The sequence below is a fragment of the Salmo trutta genome, chromosome 15, assembly GCF_901001165.1.
Source record: "Salmo trutta chromosome 15, fSalTru1.1, whole genome shotgun sequence".
Lineage (NCBI taxonomy): Eukaryota > Metazoa > Chordata > Actinopteri > Salmoniformes > Salmonidae > Salmo > Salmo trutta.
In genome coordinates this window covers 10400995-10424034 of record NC_042971.1, presented here as the reverse complement: position 1 = coordinate 10424034, position 23040 = coordinate 10400995, and the positions used below count along the sequence as shown (strand labels likewise).

The 23040-nt window shown below is 40.3% G+C and overlaps 1 protein-coding gene across 5 annotated transcripts in view; it reads right to left on the bottom strand.

Moving 5' to 3' along the window:
- Positions 1 to 22159, bottom strand: part of LOC115148454 (glutamate receptor 1) — a 93866-nt gene extending 71707 nt beyond the window's left edge. For all 5 annotated transcript variants that reach the window (XR_003866678.1, XM_029690355.1, XM_029690356.1 and 2 more), the window contains exons 1-2: positions 21733 to 22159; positions 21393 to 21527 (exon numbers count right to left, since the gene is read on the bottom strand). Coding sequence is in view for 4 of the 5 variants with exons in the window: in XM_029690355.1 (XP_029546215.1) it covers positions 21393 to 21527; positions 21733 to 21817 (220 nt within the window). In the remaining variant the exon portion in view is untranslated. The remainder of the gene's footprint in view (positions 1 to 21392; positions 21528 to 21732) is intronic.
- Between the last annotated feature and the right edge of the window lie 881 nt (positions 22160 to 23040).

Genomic DNA, 23040 nt, shown 5'->3' with positions numbered 1-23040 from the left:
TTTAGCGCAATCATTTCTGCACTGTCAATCATTGTTGCATCTCTCTGCAGGTTTCAGTTTCAATTGTTTGCTTGTAATTCAATATGAGTCTCATGCAGGGAGTCAGCCTGGAGCCAAAAGCCATCTAAAAAGACAAGAGCTGCTGCCATAAAATGACATGATAAAGGACTGCAGCAATGGTGCTGTATACACATGGCCTATATAGAACGCTTTGATGTATGTATTTCATCTGCTAGCGACTCAGCTGCCTTCATTCAAGTAGACATGGCTGTTCTGTGGAGAAAGAAAACAATGCTAACCAAACAGTACCTTTTAAAGGGGCAACCTGCAGTTGCTACATCAATTTATGGACTTAAACCTGTTTGGGATAGGGGGCAGTATTGAGAATTTTGGAAAAAATATGTGCCCATTTTTAACTGCCTCCTACACCAACTCAGAAGCTAGAATATGCATATTATTGTTCAGGTTTGGATAGAAAACACTCTGAATTTTCTAAAACTGTTTGAATGGTGTCTGTGAGTATAACAGAACTCCTATGGCAGGCAAAAGCCTGACAAGGTTTCATGCAGGAAGTACCCTGTCTGACAAGGAGTCGTGCGTCTTGCATCTGTTTATTGAAAAGTAAGGATCTTAGCTGTAACGTGACAATTCCCAGGGCTCCGATAGGCTCTCAGAACCCGGGAAATACCTGAAGGTTGACGAGGCAGCCTCAGGCTGAAACACATTATCGCCTTTGGTAAGTGGCGGATCAGAGGACCTTTGAATGAGGCGCGTGCACGATTCGCTCCTGAGGAGAAATTTAATTCGGCTGTTTAGGCTCAATGCATATTCCCGGTCGGAATATTATCGCTTTTCTACGAGATAAATGGCATAAAAATTGGTTTTAAACAGCGGTTGACATGCTTCGAAGTACGGTAATGGAATATTTAGAAATTTTTTGTCACGCCAATGCGCCATGCGCGAGACCGTGATGTTGCATTCTGATAGTGTCTAGAACTCACGAACAAAACGTCGCTGTTTGGATATAACGATGGATTATTTGGGACCAAACCAACATTTGTTATTGAAGTAGAAGTCCTGGCAGTGTATTCTGACGAAGAACAAGCAAGGTAAGAAAATTTTTCTTATAGGAAATGTGATTTTGGTGGAGGCTGACCTGGGTGGGTGTCTAAATAGCTAGCCCTGTGATGCCGGGCTATGTACTTAGATTATTGCAAAATGTGCTTCATCCGAAAAGCTATTTTAAAATCGGACATATCGAGTGCATAGAGGAGTAATGTATCTATAATTCTTAAAATAATTGTTATGCTTTTTGTGAACGTTTATCGTGAGTAATTTAGCAAACTGTTAGTAAATTCCCCGGAAGTTTGCGGGGGTTATGCTTTTTCTGAACGTCACATGCTAATGTAAAAAGCTGTTTTTTGATATAAATATGAACTTGATTGAACAGACATGCATGTATTGTATAACACAATGTCCTAGGTGTGTCATCTGATGAAGATCATAAAAGGTTAGTGCTGCATTTAGCTGTGGTTTGGGTTTATGTGACATGATATGCTAGCTTGAAAAATGGGTGTCTGATTATTTCTGGCTGGGCACTCTGCTGACATAATCTAATGTTTTGCTTTCGTTGTAAAGCCTTTTTGAAATCGGACAGTGGGGTTAGATTAACGAGATTCTTGTCTTTAAATAGCTGTAAAATAGTCATATGTTTGAGAAATTGAAGTAATAGTATTTCTAACGATTCAAAAATCGCGCCACTGGATTTCAGTGGCTGTTACGTAGGTGGGACGAGTTCGTCCCACATGCGCCAGAGAGGTTAAATTATTGGTAGTTACCCATAGATTTTTGAAGAATATAAGTTATAAATGCCTCATGAGCTAAGTTTAACTGTCGTAGCCCATCAGAACACAAAATATAAGCTTGTTTTACTTCAATGTGTCACGTCCTGACCATAGTAAGTTGTTATTTTATATGGTAGAGTAGGTCAGGGCGTGACAGGGGGTGTTTGTCTGTTTTGTGTATTTCTATGTTTAGTTTCTAGTTTTTGTATTTTTAGATTAGTTTTTGTTTGGCATGACTTCCAATTAGAGGCAGCTGTTTGTCGTTGTCTCTAATTGGAGGCCATATTTAAGTTGATGTTTGTCTCACTGGTGTTTGTGGGTGATTCATTTTGTGAGTAGTGTATGCCTGCTCTGCGTCACGGCTTTCTTATTTTGTATTCCCAGTTTATTGTTTATTGCATTTAGTTTCACTATTGAATAAAATATGTGGAACTACGATCATGCTGCGTATTGGTCAGATCCTTCTAACAGCCGTGACACAATGTTTGTAAACAAAGTTAATGTAAACAAACACTGTATAGCCTCAAAACATGTATTTTTTTTAACTATCATTTTATATCATGAATGGTCAATGCATCCAGACCCATCCCTCAGCTTATTACCGAAATAGTGGCTACGAGAACGCTTTGTTATTGTTTCAAATTCAGATTTCCCCTTTAGGGGAGACGGACCCAAAAAATAATCAGAATTGGAGTGACTTGTGTAATGCTGATTTGAATTAATATACGTATGCTAATTTGTCTGATTATATTGTGCTGATTTGATTAGCTTTACTGTGTACGCTATGTTGTTTCCATTTAAATCACAACTACTGATTAATTTGTCCTTGTAAAAGCCAGGGCCATTTTTCCTCCAATGCCAAAGATACCAGAAGCTGACAAAGTATATTTCATTACTTTCAAGATACACATCTTTCTCTTTAGCAGATACAAAGGCAATACAAGACTCCACAGTTCTGTTATCTCCTTTTACCACAGTACATTTTCCCATGTACCTTTTAATCTCGTCATAATTTACCCGGCATTGTATTTCATACAAACTACAGTGAGGGAAAAAAGTATTTGATCCCCTGCTGAATTTGTACGTTTGCCCACTGACAAAGAAATGATCAGTCTATAATTTTAATGGTAGGTTTATTTGAACAGTGAGAGACAGAATAACAACAAAAAAATCAAGAAAAACGCATGTCAAAAATGTTATAAAATGATTTGCATTTTAATGAGGGAAATAAGTATTTGACCCCTCTGCAAAACATGACTTAGTACTTGGTGGCAAAACCCTTGTTGGCAATCACAGAGGTCAGACATTTCTTGTAGTTAGCCACCAGGTTTGCACACATCTCAGGAGGGATTTTGTCCCACTCCTCTTCGCAGATCTTCTCCAAGTCATTAAGGTTTCGAGGCCGACGTTTGGCAACTCAAACCTTCAGCTTCCTCCACAGATTTTCTATGGGATTAAGGTCTGGAGACTGGTTAGGCCACTCCAGGACCTTAATGTGCTTCTTCTTGAGCTACTCCTTTGTTGCCTTGGCTGTGTGTTTTGGATCATTGTCATGCTGGAATACCCATCCACGACCCATTTTCAATGCCCTGGCTGAGGGACGGAGGTTCTCACCCAAGATTTGACGGTACATGGCCCCGTCCATCGTACCTTTGATGCGGTGAAGTTGTCCTGTCCCCTTAGCAGAAAAACACCCCCAAAGCATAATGTTTCCACCTCCATGTTTGACGGTGGGGATGGTGTTCTTGGGGTCATAGGCAGCATTCCTCCTCCTCCAAACACGGCGAGTTGAGTTGATGCCAAGGAGCTCCATTTTGGTCTCATCTGACCACAACACTTTCACCCAGTTGTCCTCTGAATCATTCAGATGTTCATTGGCAAACTTCAGACGGGCATGTATATGTGCTTTCTTGAGCAGGGGGACCTTGTGGACGCTACAGGATTTCAGTCCTTCACGGCGTAGTGTGTTACTAATTGTTTTCTTGGTGACTATGGTCCCAGCTGCCTTGAGATCATTGACAAGATCCTCCCGTGTAGTTCTGGGCTGATTCCTCACCGTTCTCATGATCATTGCAACTCCACGAGGTGAGATCTTGCATGGAGCCCCAGGCCGAGGGAGATTGACAGTTCTTTTGTGTTTCTTCCATTTGCGAATAATCACACCAACTGTTGTCACCTTCTCACCAAGCTGCTTGGCGATGGTCTTGTTTCCCATTCCAGCCTTGTGTAGGTCTACAATCTTGTCCCTGACATCCTTGGAGAGCTCTTTGGTCTTGGCCATGGTGGAGAGTTTGGAATCTGATTGATTGATTGCTTCTGTGGACCGGTGTCTTTTATACAGGTAACAAACTGAGATTAGGAGCACTCCCTTTAAGAGTATGCTCCTAATCTCAGCTCATTACCTGTATAAAAGACACCTGGGAGCCAGAAATCTTTCTGATTGAGAGGGGGTCAAATATTTATTTCCCTCATTAAAATGCAAATCAATTTATAACATTTTTGACATGCGTTTTTCTGGATTTTTTTGTTATTCTGTCTCTCACTGTTCAAATAAACCTCCCATTAAAATTATAGACTGATCATTTCTTTGGCAAACGTACAAAATCAGCAGGGGATCAAATATTTTTCCCATCACTGTATACAACACATTGCTATTCATGAGCATGACCTTGGACTGTTCTCAATTGAGGTAGTTCATGTCACAGCCTGGATTAAGCAGTGAGAAAAACAGGTGTTTCTCCTGGGGTGTTTTTGGGAGATGCAGAACGCTCCAGAAGTGAATGATCCTCTCTGATCCTCTGGCTCCCCAGTGAAGATCAGCTGATGGCAGCTGGGGCTCTCTGTTCTGGCAGCCTGCTCTCTTGCTACAGAGAGGATCAAATAAAGACTGGCCGTCCAGTTGGGACTGTCTTACACAGCCGTATCATTGCTGAAGCACTTTGTGTTGACAAACAGTGATAACACATATTGACTTGTACGAGCATCATGCTGGAACTGGAGCCAGGCCTCATCATGAATCAGAGCCAGAGCTCAATACAATCCACTTCTTAGGCCTCAACTCAGGCTCTTAACGTGAATTGTAATGCTTTCAATCTGCCCTCATGTTCTGCTGGCTTTGGTGCAAAAAAAGTTAACTTGTTACAGAGTTTATTGAGTGAGATTTGGTGCTTTATGATTCCCAAAAGATATCTGCCATAGCCACTATCAGTAGAGCCAGACTGCACCAGACTATAGCTACATGAGCTCTGTCAATTGTGTGATTTGCCTTAGTGACACTCCCAACTGTTGTGACACTAATTCACACAGTGTAAGAAGGATACAGACATAATGTCACTTAATGTGGACCAAGTCGTTTAGGGGTTCTAAGCCATTTCATAAAATAGGTCTGAAATATGGCCATACCACGTATAACTAAATACTTAAAGCTCATATATATATGAGTGGACTGAAAAAACAGACAGTATATCTGAACAACCCTGCACAAGGAGACCAGCTGTCCTCTCTGACCTTGGGCCTGTTCCTGTCGGCAAATTCTATCAAGCTAATGAGATATGTCACATACAATCAACATAGAACCCCCCTAAAACCAACCTATTCCACAACAGCGAACTAAAGACAATGCCCAAGTGTGACAGCGCTTTATTTTTAAAGATCCCAGAACCCTGCTAATAGGGCCTGCAGGGCCTGCAGCTTGTCCTTGCTTCAGAGACAATGCCTCACAAAATGTAGGTGTTGGCTGCATGATTCAGAACCTTCAGCGGTAGTGTGTGGAGAAAGAGAGCCAGGAAGGACTTGTTGTTGAAAAGACTGTGGGGAAGGAGAGAAGAGAGGCTTTCTGCTCTCTGTGTGTGTTTAACATAAACACTGCTATCACCATGTAGGCTGCTGTGGGGCTGTGGTTGAGTGACATGACTGGGGCGTCTGGCTTGGCTGCATGTCACCACCATGAAGGAGCTGACGTGTTGGGAGGATGACCAAAAGCACTCTCTGACGGATGAAACGAACACACCGGACTGCCTGACACAAGGATGACGGGCTACTAGTGTGGGTGTCCTGACAGGACTGAACAGTGGGGACTGAATTTATTTGTGCCTCTCTCTTACTGCTGGAATGCATAGTCCTACACATCTATTGGAAACACCTTGACTTAGAAAAATACAAGGCCCTATGTCATGCTCAAACTGAGAAAGACAATGTGTACAGGATTGCACATGTTAGTCCAGATGTCCTATTCATGTGACAAAACGCACACATACACAGATTCAAAATTTTACAACATGACAATTGTTTTATACAGACATATTGTACATTAATTCCCTTAGGCCTCAAGAGTTACCAAGATCAATTGCTCTGCATTTTCTATAGAAAGCAGCTGTTACAGGCATACACAATATGGTGCCTTTGTTCAGAATCAATGTAAATTGATGCTGCTGCATCAGACAATAAATTAGATAGTCACGTTACTCATTCCTCAATATTCTAGCCACACCTTTAGGCAGGAGGCAAACAATGCACTCACATTGATGGATGTATGCCACACAATAGAGAGACAGTAGTCTGAGACTGACAAGCATAGAATACCCAAACAATGGGAGGAGACCAGGGGCTTAAGGCGGCACAATATCTTTGCCTGTAATGGAATTAAACTGAGACTCTTTGGACAATGACTATTTTGAACAATTTACACAGTAAATACAAATCTAAAAAACATTTACTGGAAAAAATGTGCACAACCAAAGTTTGGTAACAGAATTATGGTAAAATCTCCCTCAGTTTGTATCTGGACAGTTCTTAATGTAAATGTGTTTTTGTAAAATTTTCTGTGGAAATAGTTACAAGTAGTCTTTGTGCGTAAAGTGCTTGGTTTGTTAAAGTTTTGAATCAAAGTTTTTTTGTTTGGTATACAATTTAAAGTGAAAAGCTGAGTCTCAGCGTAATTCCGTTACCATGGAATTGCCCATGCGCACTGGAGAGGACAACAACATGTAGCCTTTGATTCCCACGTTACTCTTCTGTCCAACTGCCCACATTGAGGTCCGTGTCATGCCTAGTGGCCACTGCCATCCCCCGAAGGACAACACCACAGGCTCCTGATCAAGCATGCTGCTCCTGCGCCCTATTTGTATCAGATCACATTGTCATTTTCTACAAACAAGCAATGTCTTGCCACTGTTTATGGAGTATGGCTATCATCTGGATACCTGCTACTCCCCTTGATATCGTAATCTAAGCATTACAGAGCCTAACCACAGGAGAACATATGTCCTACAGCTGCTAAATACTTTCAATCCCCTCCTACTTAAAAAGATTTTTAACAACTGCACTTCCCCTTCTGCATTACCCCAGAGTTAATACCACATATTCACAATTCTTAACTGCAGAAAATAATCAGTTTAGTTATGATGTAATGAATAATAGATTAACCCTTTGACGTGTACGATCAGATATTTGTGATCATTGTTGAGTGGTCCCTGCGGCGTACTATCGCACATACGTGATTGGAACAGTAGCAACAGAACATATGATGCAAAAAAACGTGTGTAAACAGCATTCTTGTCTGAAAAGCATCTAAACAATGTTTTGTACTGATGAGAAATAAAGGTCTTCACAACTTTAGTCCTCAGTTTGATCTTTTATTGTAAAAGATAAATGCAAACTTCATCATCCAAACATCACATGGAACACATCCACAGCCAAACTTATTCCATAACCAAGTCTAAATAACAGGTTGCGCTGACAAAAAAATTAAACCTAATTTAGCGACCAAACAGCTAGACTTGTTTACAATGTATCACATCTCTGGTGAGCACAAGGGAGAAATGTGATATTGTTTAGAAAAGAGATATGTGTCAGCTCAGCTAACGGCAGCCAAATTCTTTATGATGACAGCCATGTTTGTTTATATTTGACAAGCGAAAATGCCCTAATCCCAGAATGCCATTCACTATAAGAGGCAAATAAATAAAGTCAAAGTCAATATGACTGCGCCCATTGCCTGAAAAATATTAACTGAGTACTTGTTACAGTGTATACAAGAACCGGAGCACAGATTATGCACAGATTATCGGTGGGGGTAAAGGACGAGCTTGCAGCCCGGAAACTACCGATGGCTCTCGATTCACTCATCACCTTAACCATCCAGATCAATGGACGGTTATGGGAATGTAGGAGGGAGAAGAGGTCTGATTGCCGTCCCAATCGCTCACTCAAGGAGCCCACCTTGCATCTGATGAACTATGGAAGACCCCGAGAGAATCCAAATTTACCCGAGTAAATCCAAGAGCCTCTGAAGACCGCCGAGTTGCCTCTTCCCGAGCCGATGCAGGGCTAGGCTGCCTCCAGCGTCTGAGCTGGGCATCCCCAATCAACCCCTCTCCATTCCCATGATTTTTCTAGAGCTCTGACTTTCCGACCTGAAGATCACTGACGTCATGATTTGACCTCATATTTTTCCGAGTTCCCAGTTGTCTTGTTAGCACCATAAGTTAGTCGAGTGAACTATCCCTTCACCTCCTTTTTTTCTAACACCTTTGGTCTGACAGACCCTTAAGTGGCAACCAAAATGCATTGTATAATGTCAACAAACATGGCACCACACATAGCTGGACAAAAGCTTAGCATAAGCTCATAATCAGTACAACCTTCAAAGTATTTTACACACGTGTCTATTACAATCTATGCACGAATCAGAATGCATGATTTGTCACCAGTACTTGAAGAAATTAGAATAAAACACAATTCATTATTCTCCATACATACATACGGTATGCAATAGTAGAAAGGACAACACGATATACAGAAAATAAGGGACTTACTTTGATAATAACGCACACATGTTATTTGTAAGGGAAACAATGGAAGGCAATGTGGCCGCCAGACAGAAAATGTTCAGGGGGAAAAAGTTAGTGCAAGGCCTGTTCTGACTAGATGCGCAATGTCTTCATACTTAATTGGGGAAACGCTTGGGCTCTCGTCAAAGAGAGAAGTTTGTCCGCCTCAAACATAAATTTGAACACCGCAACAGTGAAAGGGGCTACTTCTTATGTGAATTAATGAGGCGGAACACACCTCAATTCAAACTGTTGTAAGAAAATCTAATTTGTTAGAAATTTATTTGAAATTGACAAGTTGAAACATAGCCTATAGATAACTAGCAGGCAGCGTACCTTGGTTTGAGGGCAGTGTGGGTTAACTGTCTTGTTGCATTCAATAACATTTTGGAACAGTGAGTGCATTCTGACGTCACGTGAATAAAACAACTCACACTGGGGCGACCGTTAGAGATATTTGGAACTCGCGCATGAGAAGGTTAAATGGGTTCATTGAGGCAGGGCCCCGCTAAACAATTCACATAACAGGCACAAGCTCCATGGAGACATCAACGTCACTTAGGTAACAATTTCTTGCTATATCAAAGAAATCACACAGGATTAGTTCTGTATTACACATGGACCTTTAACATGATTGTCTTTCCAGCTATGACTTTTCACAACTGTCATGAGGGGAAACAGGTGTGTACTGTAAATATGCTGTTCACAACTTCCACCACACACACATACTGTAGCTTACAGCTCAGTTTTCCCTATAGCTGAAAGTATTGGCTTCAACATAGTGATAGCACTAAACCATGTACAGTACCAGTCAAAAGTTTGGACACACCTACCCATTTAATGGTTTTCCGTTATTTTGACTATTTTCTACGTTGTAGAATAATAGTGAAGACATCAACACTTTGAAATAACACATATGGAATCATGTAGTAACCAAAAAAGTGTTAAACAAATCAAAATATGTTTTATATTGTGAGATTCTTCAAAGTAGCCACCCTGTGCCTCGATGACAGCTTTGCAAGGTGCCTTGCAAAAGTATTCACCCCCTTGGCGTTTTTCATATTTTGTTGCATTAAAACCTGTAATTTAAACATTTTTATTTGGATTTCATGTAATGGACATACACAAAATAGTCCAAATTGGTGAAGTGAAATGGAAAAAAAAAATGGAAAAGTGGGGTGTGCATACAGTGGGGGAAAAAAATATTTGATCCCCTGCTGATTTTGTACGTTTGCCCACTGATAAAGAAAGGATGTAACGACTGCCATGAGAGAGAGTGGACCAAAACGCAGCGGAGTTTGTGTTCATCTTATTTAATTCTTAAACGGACCACTATACAATTACAAAACAAGAAACTGACAGCCAAACAGTCCTGTCAGGTGAAACACAATGACAGAAACAATTACCCACAAAACCCCAACGGAAAAACATGCACTTATGTGTGACTCCCAATCAACAACAACGAACTTCAGCTGTGCCTGATTGGGAGCCACACACGGCCCAAAACAAAGAAATACAAAAACATTGAAAAAGAACATAGAACGCCCACCCAATGTAACACCCTGGCCTAACCAAAATAAAGAACAAAAACGCCTCTCTATGGCCAGGGCGTTACAAAGGATCAGTCTATAATTTTAATGGGAGGTTTATTTGAACAGTGAGAGACAGAATAACAACAAAAATATCCAGAAAAATGCATGTCAAAAATGTTATAAATTGATTTGCATTTTAATGAGGGAAATAAGTATTTGACCCCCTCTCAAACAGAAAGATTTCTGGCTCCCAGGTGTCTTTTATACAGGTAACGAGCTGAGATGAGGAGCACACTCTTAAAGGGAATGCTCCTAACCGCAGCTTGTTACCTGTAAAAAAGACACATGTCCACAGAAGCAATCAATCAATCCGATTCCAAACTCTCCACCATGGCCAAGACCAAAGAGCTCTCCAAGGATGTCAGGGACAAGATTGTAGACCTACACAAGGCTGGAATGGGCTACAAGACCATCGCCAAGCAGCTTGGTGAGAAGGTGACAACATTTGGTGCGATTATTCGCAAATGGAAGAAACACAAAAGAACTGTCAATATCCCTTGGCCTGGGGCTCCATGCAAGATCTCACCTCGTGGGGTTGCAATGATCATGAGAACGGTGAGGAATCAGCCCAGAACTACACGGGAGGATCTTGTCAATGATCTCAAGGCAGCTGGGACCATTGTCACCAAGAAAACAATTGGTAACACACTACGCCGTGAAGGACTGAAATCCTGCAGCGCCCGCAAGGTACCCCTGCTCAAGAATACATATACATGCCCGTCTGAAGTTTGCCAATGAACATCTGAATGATTCAGAGGACAACTGGTGAAAGTGTTGTGGTTAGATGAGACCAAAATGGAGCTCTTTGGCATCAACTCAACTCGCCGTGTTTGGAGGAGTAGGAATGCTGCTTATGACCCCAAGAACACCATCTCCGCCGTCAAACATGGAGGTGGAAACATTATGCTTTGGGGGTGTTTTTCTGCTAAGGGAACAGGACAACTTCACCGCATCATTTGACGGGGCTATGTCCTGTCAAATCTTGGGTGAGAAACTCCTTCCCTCAGCCAGGGCATTGAAAATGGGTCGTGGATGGGTATTCCAGCATGACAATGACCCAAAACACACAGCCAAGGCAACAAAAGAGTAGCTCAAGAAGAAGCACATTAAGGTCTTGGAGTGGCCTAGCCAGTCTCCAGACCTTAATCCCATAGAAAATCTGTGGAGGGAGCTGAAGGTTCGAGTTGCCAAACATCAGCCTCGAAACCTTAATGACTTGGAGAAGATATGCAAAGAGGAGTGGGACAAAATCCCTCCTGAGATGTGTGCAAACCTGGTGGCCAACTACAAGAAACGTCTGACCTCTGTGATTGCCAACAAGGGTTTTGTCACCAAGTACTAAGTCATGTTTTGCAGAGGGGTCAAATACTTATTTCCCTCATTAAAATGCAAATCATTTTCTAACATTTTTGACATGCGTTTTTCTGGATTTTTTTGTTGTTACTCTGTGTCTCACTGTTCATATAAACCTACCATTAAAATTATAGACTGATAATTTCTTTGTAAGTGGACAAACATACAAAATCAGCAGGGGATCAAATACCTTTCCCCCCACTGTATGTATTCACCCCCTTTGCTATGAAGCTCCTAAATAACATTTGGTGTAACCAATTACCTTCGGAAGTCACATAATTAGTTAAATAAAGTCCACCTGTGTGCAATCTAAGTGTCACATGATCTGTCACATGATCTCAGTATATATGCACCTGTTCAGAAAGGCCCCAGAGTCTGCAACACCACTAAGCAAGGGGCAACACCAAGCAAGCGGCACTATGAAGACCAAGGAGCTCTCCAAACAGGTCAGGACAAAGTTGTGGAGAAGTACAGATCAGGGTTGGGTTATAAAAAAATATCAGAAACTTTGAACATCCCACGGAGCACCATTAAATCCATTATTAAAAAATGGAAAGAATATGGCACCACAACAAACCTGCCAAGAGAGGGCCGCCCACCAAATCTCACGGACCAGGCAAGGAGGGCATTAATCAGAGAAGCAACAAAGAGACCAAAGATATCCCTGAAGAAGCTGCAAAGCTCCACAGTGGAGATTGGAGTATCCGTCCATAGGACCACTTTAAGAAGTACACTTCACAGAGGTGGGCTTTACGGAAGAGTGGCCAGAAAAAAATAAGCAAACATGTTTGGTGTTTGCCAGAAGGCATGTGGGAGACTCCCCAAACATATGGAAGAAGGTACTCTGGTCAGATGAGACTAAAATGTAGCTTTTGGCCATCAAGGAAAACGCTATGTCTGGCGCCACCCCAACACCTCTCATCACCCAGAGAACACCATCCCTACAGTGAAGCATGGTGGTGGCAGCATCAAGCTGTGAGGATGTTTTTCATCGGCAGGGACTGGGAAACTGGTCAGAATTGAAGGAATGATGGATGGTGCTAAATACAGGGAAATTCATGAGGGAAACCTGTTTCAGTCTTCCAGAGATTTGAGACTGGGATGGAACTTCACCTTTCAGCAGGACAATGACCTTAAGTGTAATGCTAAAGCAACACTTGAGTGGTTTAAGGGAAATATTTAAATGTCTTGGATTGGCCTAGGCATAGCCCAGACCTCAATCCAATTGAGAATATGTGATTGCTGTACACAAGTGGAACCCATCCAACTTGAAGGAGTTGGAGCAGTTTTGCCTTGAAGAATGGGCAAAACTCCCAGTGGCTAGATGTGCCAAGCTTATAGAGACATACCCTAAGAGACTTGCAGCTGTAATTGTTGCAAAAGGTGGCTCTACAAAGTATTGACTTTGGTGGGTGAATAGTTATGTACACTCAAGTTTTCAGTTTTTTTGTCTTATTTCTTGTTTGTCTTATTTTGCATCTTCAAAGTGGTAGGCATGTTGTGTAAATCAAATGATTACAACCCCCCCAAAAAACATTTTAATTCCAGGTTGTAAGGCAACAAAATAGGAAAAATGCTAAGGGGTGAACACTTTCGCAAGCCACTGTACGTACACTTTCAGTCATGAAATAGTGAACCAAAAGATTAACTAAATGTTTAATTAGTTTTATGGACAATTTCTGTAGAAGCGAGGGGTCACCAGGAAGTGACATTTCAAAGACCTCTCACACTTTCCTTCTGTGGCTGTGCAGACAAATTGGAAAAAAAGTAATGATGTTTCTGTCGCTTAATTTGTCATGTTGTTAAAGGTTCATAATGTGCAAAAGTACAATGTAAGTCTTCAAATAGTAAGATAGATACCATTGTTAACTAAATGTTTTATGAGTTTTATGACGATTTTGTAATGTTTATTGACCAAGTTGGAAAACGTGTTGACATTGCCAGGGGCTTAGCTAGCTGCTAGCTAGCTACATTAGTGAATAAGGGGGAAATGCTAGCTATCTTTACCACCCTGTGTAAGTATGTTTTACTCACTAAAATTGTTATTGCGAGCTACGAGTCTGAAATGGGGAATTGAATTTCAATGCAGTGAATATTTGTTGAAAGTCAAACTGAAAAATGTCAATAGTAAGATTCTTCGGCGATCTCCTCAGCAAATGTTTTATGTGCTACATCTGGAAAATTGATATAAAATGTTAATATTTCCTTTACAATTCAGTGTTGTGTCCGTGTTCTTTTTAAATTCTTCATAAATCCATTATGAATGGGAAAATATAAATTAAATTACATTGACTGCATTGAATTCATATATAGATGTTTAATGTTGTTATAGAGCAGTGGCAAACTGTACAATTGATTAATATTAAGTGCTTAGCTATAAATGCTTTATAAATGGAAACATAGATTTTACTTTAACTTGACTGAACAAAAATATAAATGCAACATGCAACAATTTCAAAGATTTTACTGAGTTACAGTTCATATAAGGAAATCAGTCAATTGAAATAAATAATTCCCTAATATAGGATTTCACATTATTTGGAATACAGATATGCATCTGTTGGTCACAGATACCTTAAAAAAAGAAAACCTGTCAGTATCTGGTGTGACCACCCTTTGCCTCATGCAGCGTTACACATCTCCTTCACAAAAAGTTGATCAGGCTGTTGATTATGGTCTGTGGAATGTTGTCCCACTCTTCAATGGCTGTACAAAGTTGCTGGATATTGGCGGGAACAGGAACATGCTATCAAACACATTGATCCAGATTATCCCAAACATGCTCAATGGGTCACATGTCTGGTGAGTATGCAGGCCATGGAAGAACTGGGACATTTTAAGCTTCCAGGAATCGTGTACAGATCCTTGTGACATGGGGCCATGCATTATCATGCTGAAACATGATGTGAAGGCGGTGGATGAATGGCACGACAATGGGCTTTAGGATCTCGTCACAGTATCTCTGTGCATTCAAATCGCGATCGATAAAATGCAATTGTGTTCGTTATGCGTAGCTCATGCCTGCCCATACCATAACCCCAATGCCACCAGGGGGCACTCTATTCACAACATTGAAATCAGCAAACCGGTCACCAGAAACAGACGCCTCACAAGTCGTCAACTGGAAGCTTCATTAAATAACACCAGTCTCAACGTCAACAGTGAATAGGCGACTCCGTGATGATGGCCTTCTAGGCAGAGTTGCAAAGAAAAAGCCATATCTCAGACTGGCCAATAAAAAGAAAATATTAAGATTGGGCAAAAGAACACAGACACTAGAGGAACTCTGCCTAGAAGGCCAGCATCACGGAGTCGCCTCTTCACTGTTGATGTTGAGACTGGTGTTTTGCGGGTACTACTATGTCAGTTGAGGACTTGTGAGGTGTCTGTTTCTCAAGCTAGACACTCTAATGTACTTGTCCTCTTGCTCAGTTGTGCACCGGGGCCTCCCGCTCCTCTTTCTATTCTGGTTAGAGCCAGTTTGCACTGTTCTGTGAAGGGAGTAGTACACAGCATGGTACGAGATCTTCAGTTTCTTGGCAATTTCTCGAAAGGAAAAGCCTTCATTTCTCAGAACAAGAATAGACTGATGAGTTTCAGAAGAAAGTTCTTTGTTTTTTGGCCATTTTGAGCCTGTAATTGAACCCACAAATGCTGATGCTCCCGATACACAGCTAGTCTAAAGAAGGAAAGTTGTATTGCTTCTTTAATCAGGACAACTGTTTTCAGCTGTACTAACATACTTGCAAAAGGGTTTTCTGATGATCAATTAGCCTTTTAAAATTATAAACTTAGATTCGCTAACACAACGTGCCATTGGAACACAGTTGCTGATAATCAGCCTTTGTACGCCTATGTAGATATTCCATTAAAATTCTGCCGTTTCCAGCTACAATAGTAATTTATAACATTAACAATGTCTACACTGTATTTCTGATCAATTTTATGTTATTTTAATGGACAAAAAATTTGCTTTTCTTTCAAAAACAAGGACATCTGTAAGTGACCCCAAACTTTTGAACGGCAGTGTGTATATATAAATAAAGAATATATACACTGAGTACAGCAAACATTAAGAACACCTTCCTAATATTGAGTTGCCTAAAGGTTTTGGTTTCATTTTGTTAAGACAGTCCAGGACGGTACTTCTACATAGCAGATTGTGGATAAATCCTTTTTTCATTTTTCTTTGTAAAATACTACAGAAAGGTACAGTTGAAGTCGGAAGTTTACATACACCTTAGCCAAATACACTTAAACTCAGTATTTCACAATTCCTGACATTTAATCAGAGTAAAAATTCCCTGTCTAAGGTCAGTTAGGATCACCACTTTATTTTAAGAATGTGAAATGTCAGAATAATAGTAGAGAGAATGATTTATTTCAGCTATAATTTCTTTCATCACATTCCCAGTGGGTCAGAAGATTACATACATTCAATTAGTATTTGATAGCATTGCCTTTAAATTGTTTAACTTGGGTCAAATGTTTCGGGTAGCCTTCCACAAGCTTCCCACAATAAGTAGGGTAAATTTTGGCCCATTCCTTCTGACAGAGCTGGTGTAAGAGCTGGTCAGGTTTGAAGGCCTCGTTGCTCGCACACGCCTTTTCAGTTCTGCCCAAAAAATGTCTATGGGATTGAGGTCAGGGCTTTGTGATGGCCACTCCAATACCTTGACTTTATTGTCCTTCAGTCATTTTGCCATAATTTTGGAAGTATGCTTGGGGTCATTGTCCATTTGGAAGACCCATTTGCGACCAAGCTTTAACTTCCTGACTGATGTCTTGAGATGTTGCTTCAATATATCCACATAATCTATTTTGTGAAGTGCACCAGTCCCTCCTGCAGCAAAGCACCCCCACTACATGATGCTGCCACCCCCATGCTTCACGGTTGGGATGGTGTTCTTCGGCTTGCAAGCCTCCCCCTTTTTCCTCCAAACATAACGATAGGCATTATGGCCAAACAGTTCTATTTTTGTTTCATCAGAACAGAGGACATTTCTCCAAAAAGTACGATCTTTGTCCCAATGTGCTGTTGCAAACTGTAGTCTGGCATTTTTATGGCGGTTTTGGAGCAGTGGCTTCTTCCTTGCTGAGCGGCCTTTCAGGTTATGTTGATATTGGACTCATTTTACTGTGGATATAGATACTTTGTACCTGTTTCCTACAGCATCTTCACGGGGTCCTTTGCTGTTGTTCTGCGATTGATTTGCACTTTTCGCACCAAAGTACGTTCATCTCTTGGAGACAGAACACGTCTCCTTTCTGAGTGGTATGAAGGTTGTGTGGTCCCATGGTGTTTAAACTTGCGTACTATTGTTTGCACAGATGAACGTGGTACCTTTAGGCATTTGGAAATTGCTCCCAAGGATGAACCACACTTGTGGAGGTCTACAATTTTTTTCTGAGGTCTTGGCTGATTTATTTTGATTTTCCCATGATGTCAAGCAAAGAGGCACTGAGTTTGAAGGTAGGCCTTGAAATACATCCACAGGAACACCTACAATTGACTCAAATGATGTCAATTAGCCTATCAGAAGCTTCTAAAGCCATGACATAATTTTCTAGAATGTTCCAAGCTGTTTAAAGGCACAGTCAACTTAGTGTATGTAAACTTCTGACCCACTGGAATTGTGATACAGTGAAATAATCTGTCCGTAAACAATTGTTGAAAAAATGACTTGTGTCATGCACAAAGTAGATGTCCTAACCAACTTGCCAAAACTATAGTTTGTTAACAAGAAATTTGTGGAGTGGATGTAAACTTCCGACTTCAACTGTAGCTAAAATACATTTTTGGCATTTTTTTTTAATGAAATGGTATCTAGAATAAAAGTTTGACAACATATCAACAATTCCCTATGTATTCGTCTGGAGAATGCGTCTAAGGATAACAACACAAATGTGGTGAATACAGATGCTTCTGAGGCTTAGAAAAATTAGTTGGTGTGTGGAAAATGGCAGTAAAAGACAAGTGCACTACCAAACCCCAAACACCTATTTAGAACCAATCACCATCTCTTCGATGTATGTCACTACATATATTCCAGTTCGTAACATTTTATATGAAATGGCCTTTTAAAAGTAATTGCAATTCATGACATTTTGATGACGGTAGTATGATATGACTTTTTGAAAATACTAATTTTAAATCATCGAAATACCCAAATCTCAAAATGTCATTTTAGCCTGTGGTGCCTGGTCTTAAGATGAGATCCAATAGATCCAATAGAATGTTCGAGTATTGTTTTTTGATAAACTCATTTTCAATGAGCATGTGAATGTTCCTACTTGTCTCAACAATCCTGTATCAAAAATCTGCCTGTGAACATTCAATTGCATAGACTCCCATACAACAAGACATATATAGGTGTGAAAAACAAAGTTAAGTACATTTTTGGAGAGGTTATCATATATCAATTTGATCAGGGGCTTGTGGGGAACAATTTAATACCATCAAATCTTTGCCACCCCAAAGTGGACAAACTTCTAGTCTGACCCATGGACTACTGAGGAAACTTCTTCACTCAAGGAGGATTAGCTTCTAGTACAATGTATAATTCAACAAAACAATACTCCAGCACTGATAAATCATACAGATAGCGGTTTGCATCTTTATCTGTTTGTGCCTCCAAAATGAATGACAATTCTAGACACGATTAATTAGTTAACTAGTATATCTAGTCAATGAAATTGGTTTTCTCAACCTTTTCACTGGAAAACCAGTCTTTTGAATAAACAGCACTTGGTTTTACTGGACTAGAATACACTGTAACCATCACCACTTATTTTGTCTATGCCCCAACATTGCCCTCTATAGGCCTGATGTCAGGATACAGGGCATGACATTATGGCTTCAACCTATACACTTGTGGTGGTTAGCTTTAGGTGGTCAGAGAGTCTGCACTGGAGCTATCAAGTATTTATAGAAATGTTTGAATACCTTATAGGTCTTTTAAGACCAGGCTGAAATGCCATTTTTGCATCGAACTATCAATTTTGATGTGTTGGCATTTTGGTCCGTTCATATTAGTATTTGCAAAAAATAAACATAAAAATGTCAAATTTTGAATTTGAACCACTTTAAAATGTACATAGATCATTCATTTCAAAGCTCGCTATATTGAATTACACATAATTTAAAAGCCCATTTCATACAGAATGTTACAAACTGGACTATATTCGCTAACTTACTTGAAGAGACGGTGACTTGATCTAAACCGGCGTTTGGCATTTGGTAGTCTTATTTCAGTGTACTTGTCTTTAACTGCAATTTACCAAAAGTCAGACTCTTCCCATATGGCAATTAATTTTTCTCAGCTTCAGAAGAATCTGCATTCACCACATTTCACATTTTGTGTGGATATGCTTAGCTATATTATCCAGACCTGCCCAGAGGGAATTGGTTAATATGTTGTACATTTTTTATTCTAGATAACATTTTCTTTGGAAAAATGCATTTTACGTAAATGTTATGTCTTACGTACATTTTATGTCTTTAGTATTTTACAGATAAAAAGATTAAAAGTATTTATCCATAATCTGCTCTGGACAAGTCCTGGAGTGTATTAACAAAATGTAACCAAAATATTTAGGCCGACTTCATTCATGTTTCCAGAAAAAAAACATGTTGCAAATATGTCAATTTCTAATTAGATATTGGCAAATTCTACTTCCCCAGAATCAGATGAACCCATGGATACCATTTTGATGATTCTGCATCCAGTATGAAGGTAGATCTAGTTTTGTGTGCCAATGCTAACTAGCATTACCGCAATGACAGCATGCAAGCAGTTAACATAGACTCCCAGTTATTGCGGTGAAGCTAGTTAGCAATTGCGCTAACGTTTGTTAGCAACCTCCTTCAAACTGCACGCAGAGACATAACATTTTTATCCACAAGTTCATCTGACTCTGGGGAATTGCCAAAATCCTGAAATATCCCTTTAGGACATGTAGCTATGTGGGACACCTTAGGTCATGTGTGGCACAAGAGACTGTCAAGAGTCCACTAACTCCATTTCCCACGTGTGTCCGAGCTCTCTACCAGGTGAGTGATACTGTGCTGACGCGGAAAAACAGGCAGCTGTGTCTGCACTTCCTGAGACCCTGGCTGTAGATGTGTGTGAACGTGTTTGTGATGCATGCAGACACATTAGCCTGAATAACCTCAATGCATTCCGCATTAATCCTTCACCATGGTAGGCATCAAGTAGTTTCTCTGAGTTATTGGTAGCCTAGAAAATGGTTCTAATAGAATAATTGGATGTTATTATTATTCTACTATACAGTTATTATTGTAACTGTTATTATGGCTCTCCATGTCTTGTCATTCCTCTCACTCACCCTGGGCAATTCAATTATGTTTTTCATGATGATGGTTGCTAGATTATGGCAACATAGCCATCTGTCTAAAGTAAATCTGACAGTACCATAACGATGACAAAAAGGGTTTCCTACTAATGGTTTGCTTTCTTTAAAAATATCCTTGTATTCCCAAGACACTATAGTGTACTTAAGACAAAATCATCATTGGCCCCCATTGAGAATGCCTGGGGCAGCACAGTCAGAATGGGAGTCAGTCGGGCTGAGAACGTCCTTAACAATAGAGTGACGCGACCGTGAAACCCATCAATAGGTTGTCTCCTGTCTTATACAGCCAAGTATCAGAATGACGTTGATCATGACTAAGATCAACTGTGCTATCTGAAGAAAAAATGTCATTTACAGTGCATAACCTACATAGTCTACGTCTTTTTAAACGCACAATACATAATCTAGCTGTGTTAGTCCACACAGCTAGGTTAGTCCAGTCTATTTCAATGTAAAGTACAGAATCTAGATTGTCCAGTCTATTTAAATGTAAAGTACAGAATCTAGATTGTCCAGTCTATTTAAATGTACAATAAATACAATACATACACGTAACCTAGATAGCCCAGTTCATTTACATGTACAGTACATAATCTAGACAGACATTGACTATTTAAATCAACTGATAAAAACACAGCTTCTCCTTCCTAAAGCAAATCCTGATATCCTGAACAGCTCACACTAATGTCAAGAATCAGGAGGCATTGACAGGAACAATACTGAATCACTGATCTCTTATAACAAGAGCCCTGAACACAAAGCCACCGTCTGGTAGTCGAATTTCTTTTATGTAGACAGGGCTGAGGTTAACATTCTTGGAAGCTTGAGGAAAACTTAGGAAGACAGCCTGAACTGTTTTTATTATAGGCTACTCAATTGAGCAGGTTGTGTATTTTTCAGATAATTTGCTTCTCATATTTCGTAAATGATGGTTCCCCGATAGTGCTGTTGCACATCATTTCCCCCCCCCCCCCCCCCCCCCCCCACAGCTCAACTCCCCCTGTTGGTTGACACATTTCATGACTGAAATGATTAATAAAAGAACACCTCTCAGTAGTTTCTGGCGCCCTTAATGCCCATAATTCTCCAACTGTTGGGCAGCTTCCTTAGACAAGTAGTTGCATGATGCCAACATACGGTTCATTAAAATGTTTTCATCTATCAGAAAACTGCAGATTTATGGAGGTATGTGTGCCTAGGTAGGATCATTTCCTACCTCCAAAATCAAAATGTCAGAATGTAGAAGGGGTGAATGACATTATCTTTGACGTTTATTAAAGCAACAGATGTTAATGCAATCCAGGCAGCATTTGAACACCTTGAACACTAACTGTCATCAAAGTGGGAACACTGCAATTACATGTACTCTTCATTCGGGAGATAAAGGCTAAACTTACATGCATATGTCATAGCAAAGCTACTTGCGGTGTCGACCATATCCACTTGTGGTACCAGTTTGGGGATATCCTGGTGATGGGAGAGTGCAAAATGAAAAACCTCATTTTCATGGGAGCCCTTTGGGAACAATCCCCCTGTTAGCAAGACAAAGAAAATCATTGAAGACAAGGTTGAAAGTAGGTTCACGTCAACTGTCATCATACAACGAATATTTGAATGTATTACAACATTTGACGTATGGAGACTGTCATGCAACTTTGGGAATACGCAGCAGTTTAGATGTCAAACTAACAAGATGTAGTAGTGATATAATAAGCATTCCGTGTTGATAATACTCACCTATATTTATATTACTTGGGAAACTTGACCCATAGCAAAACCCAACACAAAAACTGACAAAGACCAAGGTAAAGCTTCGCTGCATATTTCCTTTTGCATTGGCGACGAACAAAGAGACAAATTCCAAAAGGTCTGCTTCTGTTCCTCACAAGGCTCTGTCAGTTCACTGACTCACAATGCATCCATAGTTGTAATAGACCAACTGAATTTGCAGAACTGTATTGCAGCCTGGTCTCATAGCAGCGTCAGAACCGCTCTCTCCCTATGGTAGCGCTCACTTTCGCTGACTCTGCTGTGCGCGCAGACCTAAGAAGAATAACCATGCCAATAAACGAACCGACTGAGAGCCCTACCTACATTAGATATAGTCTGCGGAGCTTCAATTATTATATCAGTATGAAATGGGAGGGAACGATGGTTTTATCATTCTAGCGCAGTATTCACCCACTCTGAAAATGACGGTTAAATAAATTGGTACAGCACTGGGAATGTCCAAATCCCTTGCCCAGAATGTACTACTTTCGTAACTGTTAAAGTAGTGGAGTTGCCAAGACGTTTATGGCATAATGATTGTGCATGCAGCTCTTTACCTGTCTATTTTTGGTAAAAAGTGTAACCTAAACGGATTAGTTAATAATGATATTTATGTACACAAGAATAGTAAAAATATTGACACTTTATTAGGTTATTGCAGATTCTAAAATGTATAGCCCAATCAACTGCTCTTTCACATAATAGCATATAGGACAAAGTGTTTTAAATTCCGCTGCTGGAGCAGAAATAAGAAAACAAGACGTCGGATTTGTCTTCACTGGCAACCGAGATCAACTCTGCGCGCACTATTCAAGGACATCGGAAAAGAATGGGCGCCTGATTGGCCTGATAATAACCTCCTTACAGCCTTGTTTGAACCCACGACTGTTCTCTTGTCTGGAGCCTTATGACTTTGGATCATGGGAGAGACACTGACAGAGAATATATTTTAGAGTGTTTGCTCTTTTTGGACAGCATAATATTTGTTTTTCTGTTTAGATTGGCGGATTTGGCGCCATACTGTAGGTTTTTGCAAACGGCAGAAACAATTGGTCCTGTCTATTCGAACACTTGAAAGGCTTAAAACAATATATATTTTTTAGAATTTAGTAGACGCTCTTATCCCGAGCAATTTACAATAATGAGTGCATATATGTTCATACTTTTCCCCAGTGGGAATCGAACCCACAACCCTGGCGTTGTAAGCACCATGCTCTACCAACTAAATCAAACCCATACTGCTGACGTTGCAAGTAGCTGTAACGGCTGTCTGAA